This window comes from Aptenodytes forsteri, unplaced genomic scaffold (assembly GCF_000699145.1).
Source record: "Aptenodytes forsteri isolate BGI_AS27 unplaced genomic scaffold, ASM69914v1 Scaffold195, whole genome shotgun sequence".
Taxonomy (NCBI): Eukaryota; Metazoa; Chordata; class Aves; order Sphenisciformes; family Spheniscidae; genus Aptenodytes; species Aptenodytes forsteri.
Window position 1 is genome coordinate 4,347,782 of NW_008795317.1, and position 12,237 is coordinate 4,360,018.

The window sequence follows — 12,237 nt, forward strand, 5'->3', positions numbered from 1 at the left end:
TCTTTTAAATACCTCCAGGGATGGGGACTCAACCACTTCCCTGGGCAGCCTGTTCCAATGTTTCACCACACTTTCAGTAAAGAAATTTTTCCTTACATCCAATCTAAACCTCCCCTGGCGCAACTTGAGGCCATTTCCTCTCGTCCTGTCGCTTGTTACTTCGGAGAAGAGACCGACACCCACCTGGCTACAACCTCCTTTCAGGTAGTTGTAGAGAGCGATGAGGTCTCCCCTCAGCCTCCTTTTCTCCAGGCTAAACAACCCCAGTTCCCTCAGCCACTCCTCATAAGACTTGTTCTCCAAATAGTACCTTTCACTACAAATTACGGTCTATTCTTCAAAACTCTTTTTTGAAAAATGTCTGAGTGCTTCAGTCATCCATAAATCATCAGATGTAACTGTGATTAATACAAGTGGCAGTAATTATTGATCCTGCTGCTCTGCTTATATTATACCCTGAACTTTTGTCAAGAAAACTGTCAGCTGTTTTCTCAGTGAGTTACAGTCCATGCCCATTTCACAGGACAGTTTGGCAATACAGTATTGTACTGTCTTTTTGCTGGAATGTTATTTTTAATAAATGCTGACTGAGCTTTGCATTCTGGGCAAATCTAACCTCTTCCTAAGTATCTCCTGGAATAATCAAGGCCTGAGTAAGGAGGTACTGGTGTGTGGCTGGGTGGGTGCATGCACACACGTATGTATATGTATGTATATACGCAAATACGTATGCATATATAGATAGAGAGTAAGTCAGTAGAGTTCATGCCACCTGAAAATATAAGCTTTCCCAGTTGGTCTGTTTTTACTGGGATAATCTGGTATCCATTCTCCACAGTAGCACTGAAAACTGAGGAAATGTGTAACATTTTCACTGTATTAGCATCTCATTAATGACAAGGTGTCTTGTTACGTGTAAAATCTCTCTCTCTCTCTCTCCTTGCAAAAAAGCCTAGATTTGTACATTGCTACTGCATAATGGGTCAAAATCGGACATGGATTTGTCTTTCTGGGTGAAGAATGTGGCTCAAGGAAGAAACAAAGGTTGTTCACCATTCTTTCTATCCCTTTTATTACTAAATGTGCTTATTTGGAGTTTTTTATTCTGTTATTTTTATACCTCCTTCTTTTCTTCCTTTCTTTTTTCCAGACTTTTGCCTTTTGTTTAGCTTTCCTGCTTACTATGTGGCATCTTCTCATTATGATTACACTAAAAACACCTCCTCTTATTAATTCTCACCTTACCTCTAGAAGTTGAGCCATCTAGTAGTCATTCTTTACCCTAAGCATAACATTTTTTCATAACATTGCCTGGTATGATCATTAAAACTGCAGTTGTACCTATGAAAACTAAACTTAAAGCCCCTTAAGATTGAGAGTTTATTTTTTGACTCATTTAATTTTCCTTAAATTCTCTTTGCTGTAGGAGAATTGCATCCTCCTTCCTTAGTCTGCTTCACCCTTCCTGATCATGCTTCAAACCTGATAGCATTGTGTTAAGCCGCAGTGAAAGGCAGCATGACCAGTGCTGAATCATTGTCAAGTCTGTAAAGGGGTATTTCACTCAATTATGCAGACTCATAAAATAAATTATGCAGGCATTTCTGGAGAAAATAGGTGGAGACGCAGAGAGGTGGGAGTTCACTGTTCCCTTCAGTGGAAGCGTTACTGAAGCTACTTGTCTTGGTAGGAAATAATTTCAACAGGGTAGTAGAAAGTATGGATATTACCTTAAAAAGAGCACTATCAGCCCCACCATATTAATGTGGTGAGAATTGTATTGCTCCTTCATCCAGGTATGTGTATCCTAGCAGAGTAAAGAAGGAAGCATGTAGTAGGGGAAGAACACAGTATTTCTAATTGGTTTGCATAGGCCAATTAAAAAAACAAGTCTATTTTATTTTATGTACAGCAATGTATGTAATTTAGTTTAGATCTAGCTTTGATATCAAACTCTGCCTAGATGTAGGAGCCCAGAGCTCTGCGAGGGCTTTTGTAGCTGAGAGCTTATTCACAGACCTCTAAAGATACCTGCGATTTGCAGTGTACTTTGAGGACTGACTGCTTCTGAAAGTGGAATTTGGGATTGCTCAACCACTTCTGGGATTAGGCCCTGACTCGGCATATCCTGTCTTGTACTGCTTGTCAGATTGCTAAGTACTAAATTAATTTGCAGAGCAAATCAAATTCTGATGTGGGAGTAGAGCCTGGGTGTTCTCCAGACTTCAGTGGTGATTGATCTATTTGAGCACAGAAAAACAATTTTCTCCCTCTCTCATCACAAGGTTTTTCAGCCATCAGAAGTCTGGGAGACAAACAGATGAGGAAGGTAGAGAAAACTAAGCTGTAGGGGTTTTTGTTGGTTTTTTTCCCTCTGCTCATTTACAGCTGTGAAACCTGAATACTAGCCAAGACTCATCCCAATGATTTTATGCAACAAACTTATTTCTGAAGACACAATCTCTTTCTGATGCAAAAGGATCACTCATTACTTTATAACAGGAGCTTTGTTTCTTATTAAAATATTCAAAGAGTTTTCACCAGATAAATGTGGGGTTTTTTTAAACGTAAAGAAGCAAAAAGGTTTCTCTTGCTTTGCTGCAAGTCATGTTCTCAGTTTTATTTGGGAGATAAGCACCACAATACCACCTACTGGAATGCTCAGCTAGCCCCTCTTTCCCCTCCTTCTTAGGCATCCAGTATCCTCATAAAATGCAAAGGGAGAATTGAGCTGCTAGGGAAGAGTTTCTCAAAAGCTTGCTGCCTAGAGAGCAGCACACGCTAGAAGAAGGGGTCAGGCTTCATTTAAGCAGTTAATTTGTCAGAAACTGGAGCCAAGTCTTGCTTGTGGTGTGTGTGTGAGGGGGAGAAAAAGAGAATTCAAAACTCAGGTTAGAAAACTCAGATAAGCTGTGGCAGGTGTGACCTCAAATCTGCATCATGTTTCAGAGCAAGACGTTACTATATCTCAGTCAGACCATGTAAATATCCTAGAAGAAGCTAAAGAGATTGGCCAAGATGATCAAAGGAGGGGGAATTTCTGTTCTGAGAGTCCTCTTTAGGATTGCAGTGTACGGGCTCTGACCTGTGGGGCTGCATCAGTACTTAGGTGGCTGTATCCATAGGAAACAACCTAGATGTTGAGTGCAGAAACTTAGGGTAAAATACACAAGGCACAATGAGAAGCAGGGCTTTTAAAACCAAGCAGAATATTGCGCCACTGCAAATGTGTTGCAGGTGGTAGATGAAAGGCTGATTTGAATTTCTCTGCATGGAACTGCACTGTTTCATGTAGACTCAACATCAGAATACAAATTGTTAAGAAATCAAAGTCAGCTAGTTGAGATTTATTGTGTTTAAGTGGCGGACTGAAGTCGGTAAAGAGACAGAAGCCTAACTCCTTTTGTGATCCTAGATTTAGCTGTTAGCATATCTCACTTTCCCACAAAGCAGCCCACGCGATGCAGTAAATAAAATCCGAAATTGGTTTTACTATAGCTAAGCTTTGTTATGATCATGGTTTTCATGTCATTAACTTCCTCCAAAACATACAGTCCCCTTCAGTTTTCACTTACCTTATTTCTTGAAAGTTATATGGTGAATTTATAAGATAAGACTAGAGGTTTTTCCCCCGCCCCACCTCAGGCTTTGCAATGCCGAAACTCACAAATGCTACCGTACGATGAAAAGTTCAAGAGACAAAGGTACGTCCAGGACTGTTCCCTGGTACCTGGAATGCACCTGCGACCCCGTAGCCATGAGGGGTCGAACATCATATCAGGGCCACCACAGAAGCTTTCAGTGGTCTCATCAAGTTGTCTACACAAGAACTGCAGTCACTAGTCCATGTAATCCAAAGCCGTCTTGACAAGTGAGGTACACTGGAATAATGGTTCCTATGAAAACTCACAAAACTAGCTATATAGCACAAACACTTTCTTTTTAGTGCATATTAAGAAAGTTTTGTCTAGATAGCTATATAGGTGCATTCTCACAGCAGGTTTTTTGCCATGTTTCAACAGAAGATACATTTCCCAAAGCAATGCAGTTTTATTTTGAGAATGAGTCTGATTTAGAGGCAGAGAACGTCCGAGTAGATGTTTGCTGACTCCATCTCTGTTCTGATGGAGAAGGGAGCAAGGGGGAACTTAACATTTACAAATAGGAAAAAGAATGGATATGACATAGTGGTCAAGTCAAGCCAAAGAATGCGAATGGTTTCTCTCTTGTAAGGTGCAGCTTGATTTGGCTCCTCATAAAACCTGTCCAATGGAAAACAATGTCTCAGGTATGAGGCAGTACTTCTGTGCAGAAGGATGGTAAATAAGTAGTGCGCAGAAAATTAAGAAGGAAGTGAAGTAGTACAGAGAAAACTAAGAAGGAAGAAAATGTCAAATTACATATTTAGGAAACTCCTGCTTGCTGAGAGGAGGAAAAAAATTGTGCGAGACTAGCTGCCGTTTTAGCCTAAACAAATGTTCAGGAGACAATCCTAAAAGGCTTTGAAGAGAGTCCAAATCAAACCTCCAGTTTTTCTCGTAATTAGCCAGTCACAACTGATCTTCCGGATACACCTGCACATTAACAGCGCCTGCAGAGAACAGCTCGGCAACAGGAGGATGCTCCTAAGCCCTCATCTCTGCATGTGAACCCCTTGCTGCTGTGAACTGCAGGCTGACAAGTGCAAGTTGTGCCACAGGACACACCATAGGCTGTGTGATAACAGGCATAAAATAATAAGTGAACAGATATAAACAATCCTAAATTTAATTTTCTTTTCTAAACCAACACTTCTTTGCTATCAGAACAATACTAGTAGAATAGCATCAGCTAAATTTGTGGAAAGGATTTGTGGGTTTTCACATTCATGATTTGGCCTGTTAACAGTATGCCTATATAGTTTGTCTTTCAAATCATCACTCAGAACTATAAACGACCTTTTACCTGCCAAAATAATGAGCTGAACATGGTTTTGAATGTTTTTTTTTTAATCCCAAGTCTAATTTAGGAATATGCCCTTTTACTAGGATACTCTCTGCCTCACAATTCTTCTCTAATGAAAAACATGGATCTAAAGGCTTATGTAGATCACAGGAAGGGGCAAATGTGTCTGACAAAAAGCTATGGTAAAATGCAACGTACGACTATATTGTACCTCCATAAAAGCAGACAAAATTGGCCCATACGTTAAACTGATATGTAACCGATAATGCTTCTGATGTGTATATTGCCAATTTTCCTACCTGATAGGAATTTTATGTTTCCATTTGTGGTTGCTGAGTAACTGTGGGATATTCGCTATGTAAATGAGGATGTATTGATACCTAAAAAATCTTGTATTCAGTTGAATTAGCAATAATTTACTATACTGTTGCATACTGATATAAATTATGCCTTTATAGATATGGCTAACTTTTTACACTGTTGGAAAGTCATATAATGTGTTGAGGCTTACTAAAGGTAGGCCAAATTTTTTTCAAACACAGGAACAGCTTGCAAAATAAAAAAAAAATGATGTGAATTAAATTAATCTAACTGAACATCTTGCAAAATAAAAAAAATATGATGTGAATTCTATTAATCTAACTTTCATTTTAAGGGAAGGGGAGGAGGAGACAAATTTACAAAAAATGAAACAGCACAGGAATGGGTCAGGGACCAAGGATAATCCAGTATGAACTGGGAGATGCAGAGAGAGACAAGATTGTAAAGAAAAGAAAAAAAAAACCCATATATTTAATATTGTAGTACAGGCTACTGTACCAATTAAACTTCAGCCTGTTTTTGTGTGTTCCTCTCTTAGGATATAGCTCTAATGTATTCTTCAGAGCAAGAAAATAAATTAATTGTATTAAAAAAAAAAGGTAAAGTTACAGAAAAAATTATCTGGAATCATTAACTTCCATATGTACCTTCACATACCTTCATTTTACACTTTGCCAAACTTTGATGTTGTTCACCTTGATAACAAAATTCACTTCCTCTTTTTTAAGCTAACATATAATACTTAACAATATGCCATAGTAACAGAAGATATTCTTCTCAGTGCTTTCTGAGCAGTCATAGTACAGATGTGATTGCTCCTTTCCCAGGGACATAATCATGTTGACGAAACCACATTTTGTTTTCGCCAGCTAAGTATCTCCGGAATTTCCTCGTAAATATATGATGGATGCTAAATTCTTCTGGTTAGCAACAATCACTTCACACGCACTGCCCTGAGACCTGCCTTGCCTCCTTCCCAGCCCAAGCGACCTGCCGGCATGATCCCGGGTGTTGCCAGAGCTCCCCCTGCACTGCCCGTGAGAAGGGACGTAACTGGGCGTGTTGGGTAACCTGGTATGTGACCGGAGGTGCCTGTGCCCACAGCCGCGGGTGGGCTCTGAGACCGTGGTGGCAATGCAAAGCAGGCAGGAGTCTGACAGCGGTAAGGTAGCAACTGCTGTTTCAGAGCAGTACGGTTATAATGACTGTAAACACCTGCACGGCACAATTGTAACAGAAAATTAATGAAGGCTGTTGTGAAATGGTTGGGTTGGTTTTGTGAGAAACGATTCAATGATAAGTAAACACAAATTTTTGCTTCTTTTTAAAAGGATTTATTGAACTTGACTCACTTCTGCCTTGAACTATGTAGATGCTTAGTCTTGGGTTTCCAAAGGTACTTAAAATTAGGTGGCCAAATTTTATTGGAATTATGTGAAATTAAATTACTCTGCTGGGAAGCAAGGCAAATTGTCTCCCATCCTGAAATCCTCACTGCCAGGCCTCTAGTGTCCCCTTTCCCTTAGGGTTCCTTCAGAGCCAGTTGTGATACCTCTGACTCAGAGCAGTCCTCAGGCCAAGCAGACGATTCCATGAAAAAGGCAGTAAACAAAGTAGATGTAAATTGTTACAATTTTGATAGGTTTTTACTCTTTCTTCCTACAGCCTGCATTTGGCACAATGGCTACTCACAACTCAATGCACTAGGATGGCTTTCTTTTAATACAGAAGATGTGCAGCAAAGGGGACTGAGTCGAAAAATATTTAGAGTTTCTATTCTTTAACCTTTCAAACCTGAATGAAAGCTGAAAATGCTGATATTTTTCACAAAGTCCAGAAAAATATAATTTCAAGGCAATCAAAATATTTAATTTTGATTTTTGAATTTCAAAGTTACTTTTGAAATACAGATTGATCTTCTGCAACAAAATATCACTTTAAAAATATTGTTACCTTTCCAAAGTTTTGTTCCAAAATGTTGAAATGAGACATTTTGATGTGTCAGAACACTTCCTCTAGTTTCCTGTTGGAAATGAATTATAGCAAAATAGATCTGATCTCATGTGCTTGTTTCAAAGGAAATGCACAGATGGTCTATGGTTCTGGTGAATGATTCTGTTTAAGTCTGTGAATGGATCTAATAAACACAACATCACTGAGCCTGGCAGTGCTAATCTGTAGCAGTAGCTTCAAAAGTAGCTGCATTTTAATCATTATAGATGAATTAAAACAGCAAAATATAAACAGCCTATAGGTTACCTCTTCTCCTTCTTCAATATGATAATCCTTCCTTTCATTTGGCCCTCCAACAAACATCACATTCAATTGATGGCGGTGCCTAGAAAAGAAAGTGACATTTCAAAGCTACCTCCACTCACGGCGTTCTTTATTTCATGTGCTTTCTTAATTCTTTGAGGACAGTGAGTCAATGAAACAATGCTCAGTGACAAGCAACATCCAGAATGAGAACTCAAAAGACCTTGGATGCATTTCTCCACTCTGCCGCTGTCCTGCCAGGTGACCAGCTACCTCCCTTCTGCTGTTTCAGTGCCTCCAGCTATGAAAAGGGGACAACGATAGTTACCAACTGTGGAAAGAGCTTTGAACTGTAAAGATTGCTACATACAAGACAGGAACGACAGGAAAATGTCTTTTCAAGGTGAGCTGATTAGATCAGGATTCTGTAAAGCTAAAACACTTTTTAAGGTTAATAAAGGTAAAAAACATACTTCTTTCCCCGTTGGTAGAATTTACTAGAGGTACTGATGGAAGGAATTGTCAGCTGATTTCTCTTTCGTTTATACTGGTTTTGCTAAGGTGGAACAACATTACGATGGTTTCATTGTGGTTGTAATTGATTCAGAAAAGGAGATTCAGGCCCTTTATCTTAACCTTGCCCCTTTTAAGAGCCCCAGTGAGCACTTCTCTCAGCTGGCACAAAGAATAGATACCATCCCAATTATCTATCAGTCCACTTACACTAATAAAGAGGTAAGGCAGGTGGTTTTCATTTGCTAAAAAAACCTGTAGATCAGGCCTGTTAGCTGTGATTCGAAATTTGTCCTTAAGCTCTTTTTGACATGTTGAACTGGGGGGTGTTGACCTCTACTTTTCAGAGAGGAGATTCTGGGCAATACTTGGGCTAACAGGAGATCCTGGTAACAGAACCGGCAGAGCCACGCTCTCCTGTAACGCGGGGAAGAACGATGTGCCTCTGTGTCAGCACCTCGTAAGCCTTAACTGAGAGAAGCTATTCTGAACTGCTGAATATATACATTTAATCTGCTGCTATTATCATGTTTACTTTGAAAAGTATTTAAATGATAATGAACAACACATTAGGGATTAATAAAGCAGAAATAACAAGTAACAGCGACAAATTCCTTAGTCAAATAAAAATCTAAATAATTAAATTAGATTACAATTCCTAAATTGACTATTTTCACCATAGGAAGCTGTATACATTATAGCACTTGGCTTCATGCCCGTATCCTAAATTAAGGAACCGAAATCAGAACTGTACCATGCAGATCTAATTTTCATATTCAAAAACGCACTGTAATACTTCTGCATTAATGAACCCTTCTACTAAAAAAGGGCAGGAAGACCAAAACAGTGAGAACACCGCTAATAATTAATGAAATAAATTAAAATCAACCCTGGAGAATAAAATAAGAGAAAGACAATCTATGGGTATCTCGTAGCCTACTTTTAAGACGAGTTAATTTTTTACAGAAACCCATAGAGTTTTGTTATTAGTTCAATAACTAAAAGTAAAAATATTGCTCAAAATCATTGTTGCTTAACTTTTTGTTTGGTAAATCTACCATTAATTCTGTTACCCTATGGATTTAGCTGGGTTTTACATAATAAACAGGGAACCATGGGATAATCATTCCTATCATTAACAATTATATAATGACACCATCAAAAAATTCCAGCTATCAAATACAAACAGGAACTCTAATGGGTTGGTTTGTCCATACTACTAAAGAAAGTTGTCTGGTTAGTATAGTTGCATTAAGTTAAAAAGAGAAATCATAAGGAAGGAAAGCAGTTTCAGTTAAGACCGCCAAAATGCAGTTAGAGTATCATAAAGGTTTCAGTGGTGTTAAAATTACTTGATTGCACTATTTTGAGTGCAACACCTCACACCTAATGAGGTGCTAATCAACGGCCTACTAAGTTTTACATACTCTTATATTTCTCTTCTTAATCATATAAAGAAAATGGTACCAGCAGGCAACCTTTTAAAAAGTCTCAAGACCATGAAGAGTCAGATAGTCCATGACCGCAGTTAGGTCTCCTTATGGTAAGTATCATATTCTGAACTCAAAGAAGAGCTTTAGAAGTGCCATGGCTACCCTGTAAAAATCAGCTATGTCGAGGGTTCTGATTTTGCACTAATTGCTCATTGTTGAGGTTAAAAAGCATTTAAACTTGCAAGACAGTGTCATTAAAATACATCTAATTAAATTGCAGCTCTTACATTGTACCCTTTTCTTGACTTTGGTAAAACTCTAAACAGGTGGTGATTCAGGAATTGAGGTTTTGTTTTGAAATCCCAAATAGGTATTTAAAACTTTTGATCCTCTCAAGTGTGTGGAACACAACTGAATAAAAGCTTGAAAGCCATAATAAATTTAGACACCAAAAGTCCTACTGATTTGCTGTAAGATCTAGATTTTAACCGTTAATTCTCTCTTGAAACACAGGATCAAGTTACTTAAATGTTTTGCGGTGGTTGCCTTCCAGTGATGTAGAAGGCAGTGAGAAAATTGCCTTATACATCTCTACTCAACACGTAAAGGATCAAAGCCTTTGGAAAAATGTTGGAAATCTATTAGTCACTTCCTGGAAAATCGCCTAATGCCTTTTTGGAAAATCCTGAAAACATTTAGATACCACCAGGAGCAGGTGGCGAGAGACTCAGAATCCATACAGTAGATGGCTTTCCTCTCCTTCTTCACAGGCTGAAGCTACGTTGGAAAATGGATTTTTTTTTTTTAATCTCCGCAATTTTTATCACAAAAAATGTTCTGTGTTTCACTGTGGCTTCTTGCAATGTTTATGGGGAAGACTTTTCAATGCCAAGTATTTAGGGATCTATGTGACTGTCTGACCTTTGATAGATGTCACATTCCGGAGTTACTTCAGGATTACACAGAACTGCTGGTAGGGGGTGCAGAACAGTGCAGTAATGACAAAAAGGTTCATCTTACTGGTGAAGAAAGAAAACGATGAATATTCCACATACTGTAAAATACTAACGTTTTACCACCGTTATTGGTAAGCTTTAGAAATGGCTATACTTTACAAAATTCTTCCTAAATCCATTTTGAAAACGAAAGAAATTAAAACACTCATAAGGAGAAGACACTTTCCTCATTCTCTCCTACTGTGAAACTATTGTAGTGATTCAAGTTTCATAATTTCTCAGTTAAACATACAACTGTAGTTTCAACATAGTCATCTCAGTAAGGATGTGCCCTTTACCTTATTTTTGTCTTGCAACCATTACTTTGAAAAGTAACCCTTGAACCTGTGAATGGAAATAAACATCACTGCTACAGTACTGCCCATTCAGCTTTTCATTAGAGGTAGCACTTCAGGGTAGGGCAAGAAGCACATTCTTTGGTGCTTTTTTAATGATTAAAGCTGCAAAGCAAGATTTAAAAAAAAAAAAAAAAATTAAAAGCAAGAAAAATGCTTTTTATTTTCTTTATAAAACCTGGATTTATATCACTCTTTACAGAGAATCCTTTCTTATGAAAGCCTTCTGTATATAGAGTTTTGGACAAAATACATTGCCCTCAACTTCACTGACAAACGAAATCCTTGCTAACGTGAATAGAAGGTGCCACACGTTGGACCATTTACACTGGAATTTGCTCATGAGTTTTGACACTGAGAATATGCATGCTATACAACTGCATAATGCCCACACTTTTTTCTTATATTAGCTGTCTCATTCAGAATATGGTTCGTAGCTGTAAGGTGCCAGTCAGTGCTCTGAAACACTGCCTCTTCAGCCTCCCGCTGAACAGAGGGTCCTACCCTGCCTTGACAGCTCTGGAGATGCCCTGGAAAGCTGCTCTTCCAGTGCCCCTGCCCTTCCTTTCTCCTTGTCTTTCAGTGATATGTCCCACTGGTTTTGGTTGCTCCTGCAGCTTTGGCTCCTCTGCAATGTTGGAATGACTCTCAGCAGCTCTAGCAGCTGTTTCAGGTTGTAATTTGGTAGCACTAATCTGTTAGCTACATCTTAGCATTTGTGGATGAGATGCTGTCTCCTCTGATTTCTCAGAGTTTATTGTCACAGGGCCTCACACAAATTCCCTTAACTCAGTCTAATTGCCTACAAGAGACTTTGAGTTGAGGCAAATATCTTGTATTCAAGTTGATCTTTACAGCTTCTGCAGTTACTGCGAAACAGATTTCAGTCACTTTCTGTTCTTCAAAACAGCACTCTGACTGCAGTCTGAGAGGAACTACAGTTCCTTACTAATCTTTACCATGTATGCATTTTAGCAGCTTCCTCTTATAGCTAAGAATATTTATGTATCTAAGAACTGAGTTAAAAAAAAAATCTTCATTTACTTACATAAGCTTATTGCACACAGGTGGTAAAAAGGCAGCTTTGTTTTCTTCTATCCATTTTCTTACATTTACAAGAAGCTCCATGGTCTACCAGCTATGAAACTTTTGACAGAGATATTAGAGTTTGCAGAGGGCTTTTTCTGTGAGCAAACTGCGTGTGGCTCCATCCCCAGAGCTCAGGGGATTGGTTGGTAGAAGAGGTGTCTTCAGGCTCGAGTGTCAAAGGGGACAGGTCCATCAGCCAAAGCTTACTTCATAGAGAGTACTAATGCTCCAGCAGCTTAGCTAATAATTGACTAGTGTTTTTAAAACACATATTTTAATCGCAGACTCTTTCTGCCCACAGGAGGTTTCTTAATTCTCTTTACTGCATGC

General features: G+C 38.7%; 1 protein-coding gene across 2 annotated transcripts in view; it reads right to left on the bottom strand.

Annotated features, from left to right (window-relative positions):
• HAAO (3-hydroxyanthranilate 3,4-dioxygenase) overlaps nucleotides 1-11,969 on the bottom strand; it is a 34,413-nt gene extending 22,444 nt beyond the window's left edge. For both annotated transcript variants that reach the window (XM_009279618.1, XM_009279617.1), the window contains exons 1-2: nucleotides 11,867-11,969; nucleotides 7,525-7,603 (exon numbers count right to left, since the gene is read on the bottom strand). In XM_009279618.1, coding sequence (XP_009277893.1) covers nucleotides 7,525-7,603; nucleotides 11,867-11,946 — 159 coding nt within the window. In that variant the 5' untranslated portion in view covers nucleotides 11,947-11,969. The remainder of the gene's footprint in view (nucleotides 1-7,524; nucleotides 7,604-11,866) is intronic.
• Nucleotides 11,970-12,237: the final 268 nt, after the last annotated feature.